Source organism: Stegastes partitus, unplaced genomic scaffold (assembly GCF_000690725.1).
Source record: "Stegastes partitus isolate 25-593 unplaced genomic scaffold, Stegastes_partitus-1.0.2 Scaffold1510, whole genome shotgun sequence".
Taxonomy (NCBI): Eukaryota; Metazoa; Chordata; class Actinopteri; family Pomacentridae; genus Stegastes; species Stegastes partitus.
Genome location: NW_007579241.1, coordinates 183219 through 187187, shown reverse-complemented (window position 1 = coordinate 187187; position 3969 = coordinate 183219). Strand labels below are relative to the sequence as shown.

Here is a 3969-nt window from a genome sequence, read left to right as displayed (position 1 = left end):
CCAGCAGAACCCCTTAGTGCCCCCTGACCAGGATCTCTATGAGCTCCTGTCTGCCTTAGTTCATGTGTCTCCTGCTGGCTACAGACAGTGTCAAAGCTGCTTCATATTTATTTACATCAACATCAGCCACAGCAGCAAACTGACTTCAGCATTAAAGCTCGTATCTGTAGGACACGTTAATGAGCTGCACCGCTTTGGATCATGGTTCTGTTGGTTCTCCATCTGCTCCCATGTCCTTTCTACACCTCCAGGGCTGCAGCTGGAGGTAGAACATGTCAGATAGGCCACGAGTCTGTCCATCAGGCAGCACAGGAGCTAAAGGAGTCCTGAGATGTGCTGCTGGTCTGATACGAGCCTTCATGATGAGCAGTGATCAGGTTTTATTCTAAACTAATGAGCTGATCGTCCACACAGGCAGCAGCTTCCTGCCACCATTCCTTCCTGCTTTGCTCGCTTTCTGCTCCTATCATCATTTACGTTGCAGTAAACGTTCATTTTTATGGACATTTTTTTTATTTTATTTTGCAGCCTGGTAGGTTTGAGATTTACAGTGTGTTGTGATTTTAGCACACAAACTGTGTAACCGCCTCTGTGATGTTTTTAAATGAATATTGGGCCTGAAATGTGGAAAGGTCCTTTTGGATCACTTCACAAAGTTCTGCTAGAGGTGATCTCTCTCCTGTAATGTGACACTCAGACTTGTGTTGAAGGTGAACTGTTCTTCAGCCACTCGTAAAGAAACGTGAGCAGTGAGTTCATGCAGACGTCAGATTACCTGAAGTCTCAGCTGGATTCTGTCAACAGAGTCTATTCATACAGCAGAAGTGTCGTCCTGCAGCCAGCTGCTCGAATCGGGTTAGGGTTCGAGTTAAAGGGCACTTTCAGTTAAGTGTGATTTGCCTTTTCTTCATTGGGAAGGAGCATAGCCTCACATCGCACCAGCCAGCGTCACGGACGCTACAGCTGCAGGAGGCTCAAGTCTAGAAAAGGCTGCAGGGGGTTCAGTGGTTAGCACCGTTAGCGCCTCACAGCTAGAAGGTCGCCGGTTGGCGTCCCGGTGAGGACACCCGGGATCTTNACCTTCTAGCTGTGAGGCCACGGTGCTAACCACTGAACCACCTGCAGCCCCGATATCCAAAATGACATCAGGATATTGCAAATGAAATTGAAATATTATACATTAAACTGAAATACTGCAAGAATAATCAAATATTGCACATCAGCGCGCTGAGTGTGTTCGCATCGGCTGCTTTCACACTGCCGACCATCGCGGGGTGTCAGGTTAGGTGAGGGGAGATTACTGCATTTTAACAACTGTCTCCAACTTGTTCCAGCTTTTCAAAGTAAGAGATCCAGATGCAAACAAGGCTGCATCATCATCATCATCATCAGTTTCTTTAACGTATCCAGAACAAAGGTACACATAAGGTTTACATCTACCTGAACAGACTGTGTGTATCATGTCGTCTGTCGTTTCCAGTGACTCCTAGAACTCTGAATTTTCTATGATGGAATCATTGAAACACATGAAACTTGTCACAAAAAATACCAGAACCAACTATTTTCATCAAACAGGGAGATTACAGCAGGAGGTTAAACCCTCAAAGTTCCGGGTCCAGACTGGTGCGGTGCTGAGTCTCTGTTGTGGGACCTTTACAACTACAGACTGTGCACACAGAGGGAACAGCTCGTGGACCATGAGGAGATGTTTACTGGATAAGAAGTACTGCTTCTACCTTTACGGCCACAGCGAAGAGCTTTTGTCAATAAAATATTTCAGTTTTTGATTATTAATGAATCTGGAATCTTGTGTAAAAACACATTCTCATTTTTTTGTTATTCATTATTGAACATAAACTGGTAAAAATAAATAAAAAAGTATAAACTATTTTATTCATTTGCGCTTGAATTTACAACATGATGAACTGTGCAGCAAGTTCAGGGGCCTGGACACTGTGTGAAGCTGGTGTATATGTTCATATACAGTCTGTCTTTATTATTCTATACTTTATAACCTGACCCTACCATCTCTGTGTCCCTGCAGGATACCTGGCCCGACGGGTCGGCTGGTCCAGGATGGCTCACAAGATCCTGCCTCCTGCTGTCACTGGACCTCCAGAGTTTGAGAGGACTTTCCGTGCACAGTAAGAAAACAGTAATACAGTAATATTATAGGATCACTGTGTCAGTTTGGCCTAATTATGATTGTTTTGAGAGTAAAAGAATAGTTTGCATTTTGGGAAATCTAGCAAAGATCCATATTCTATAGCTATTAAACACTTTTAGAATAACACCAGTCCTGCTCACAGAAATGCTGCATCTAAAAATCTTCAATGATTTTGTTTGTTCTTGTTGCAGCATTGACAAGACAAACATGAGTTATGGTACATTTGTGTATTTCCATTCCTGAGGAGTTAAATAGATCACACTCCTGGAACACTGACTTACAGCATTTTGGAAACCTTCAGTGTAAATTTCATTGTGAAGTGTAAGAAGAAGGATCTGGTGACACAGTGTAGAAGCTGGTGGCTGTAGATGAGATAAAGGCATGCGTTACGTCTTCAGGACTCCACTCCACTGGAGCACGACACACGTCGTAGTTGTTCTGCCACCTTGTGCTCATTTTGCAGCTATTTGGATTTTCTTGCGGTGCCTTCAGGGACATCAGGAAACCTCTGACTCTGTCCGTTGTTCAGGATTTTATGATTCGTAATGGTTAAATATTTTGGAAAATGCACTTATTAGTTCTCCTGCTGAGCGCTAGATCTGAACACAATGACAACAAATGACAGGTATAAGGTTATGTCTAATCTAATCTAATCTAATCTAATCTAATCTAATCTAATCTAGCTTCAGCGCCAGTAAATGGTGTTTACAGGATGTGAAGCTGCAGCCAGGAGACACTTAGCTTATTAAATTAGCACACTCAGTGAAAACAAACAGCCTGCACCTGTCCAAAGGTAAAAAAGGATTTGGAGGCGGCTGTAGCGACTTTCTAGACGGAGGGAAGCTAGTTGTTTAAGCCTGGGTCCAGTATGTGTAATAAGCTTAGCATAAGAGCTGCTAGAACCAGCTTCATGTGAAACAGACGGACGTACGAGTGCCGAGTATCTCTTTAAACTCTCAGCTAGAAAGTGAAGTCGTATTTCCCAAACTGTCAGACAGTTCCTTTACATGTACACGTATGAAGTGTGAGAGACATTTCCTCCCACTGAGGTGCTGGTAGACCTCACAGCAGCAACACAGGAGCGACTTACCAGCCTCCATCCAGACTGCCTCTGTAACAGTCCGTCTCCCCTGTGTGCAGTCAGAACTGTGTGGAGTTCTACCCCATGTTCCTGGTTCTGCTGTGGACCTGTTCGACCTTCTTCAGTGAGCTGGCTGCCGTTGTTGGAGGACTGGTGTACATGGTCGCCCGACAAATGTATTTCAACGGATATGTAAAGTCCACCAAGAAAAGGTCAGACACTTTGTTGAACAACTAAACACACCGACTGTAGCTAAAATACTCACAATGTGTAGCTCAAAAGACTGTCCACAGTATGAGGATGATGACTGAGTGCTGTCTGGTCCACAGGTTACCTGGTTTTTACCTGACTCTGGCTGTGATGCTCACGCTGGCTCTGTTGGCTTTGACTGGAATACTGCGAGGAATACTACACAAGTACTTCCACATCCACCTTTGAAGAATTCATCTGTCAACAAATTATGCAGAACAGCAAATCAATAAATGAAATGAGAGTCGAATGTTTGCACTGACATCTAAAATCTGTGTGTTTGATTCTAAACAGCAGGATCATGTTTACCCAGAATGCTCTGCTGTCAGATAGAAAACTCACATACATGTCCGTCATATACATAGTCTTAGCACTCTGCATATTATAAAGCCAAACCTAATTCAAGATGCATTTATCAAAGAGAAACAAAGAACATGTGCAGACTTTTCTTTAAGTCTGTAAATACACACAC

The 3969-nt window shown here is 43.5% G+C and overlaps 1 protein-coding gene across 1 annotated transcript in view; it reads left to right on the top strand.

Annotated features, from left to right (window-relative positions):
* The window catches only part of mgst2 (microsomal glutathione S-transferase 2), an 8237-nt gene extending 4478 nt beyond the window's left edge, over positions 1-3759 (top strand). The window contains exons 2-4 of the mRNA XM_008300206.1: positions 2045-2144; positions 3308-3460; positions 3578-3759. Coding sequence (XP_008298428.1) covers positions 2045-2144; positions 3308-3460; positions 3578-3686 — 362 coding nt within the window. The 3' untranslated portion in view covers positions 3687-3759. The remainder of the gene's footprint in view (positions 1-2044; positions 2145-3307; positions 3461-3577) is intronic.
* The last annotated feature ends 210 nt before the right edge of the window (positions 3760-3969 follow it).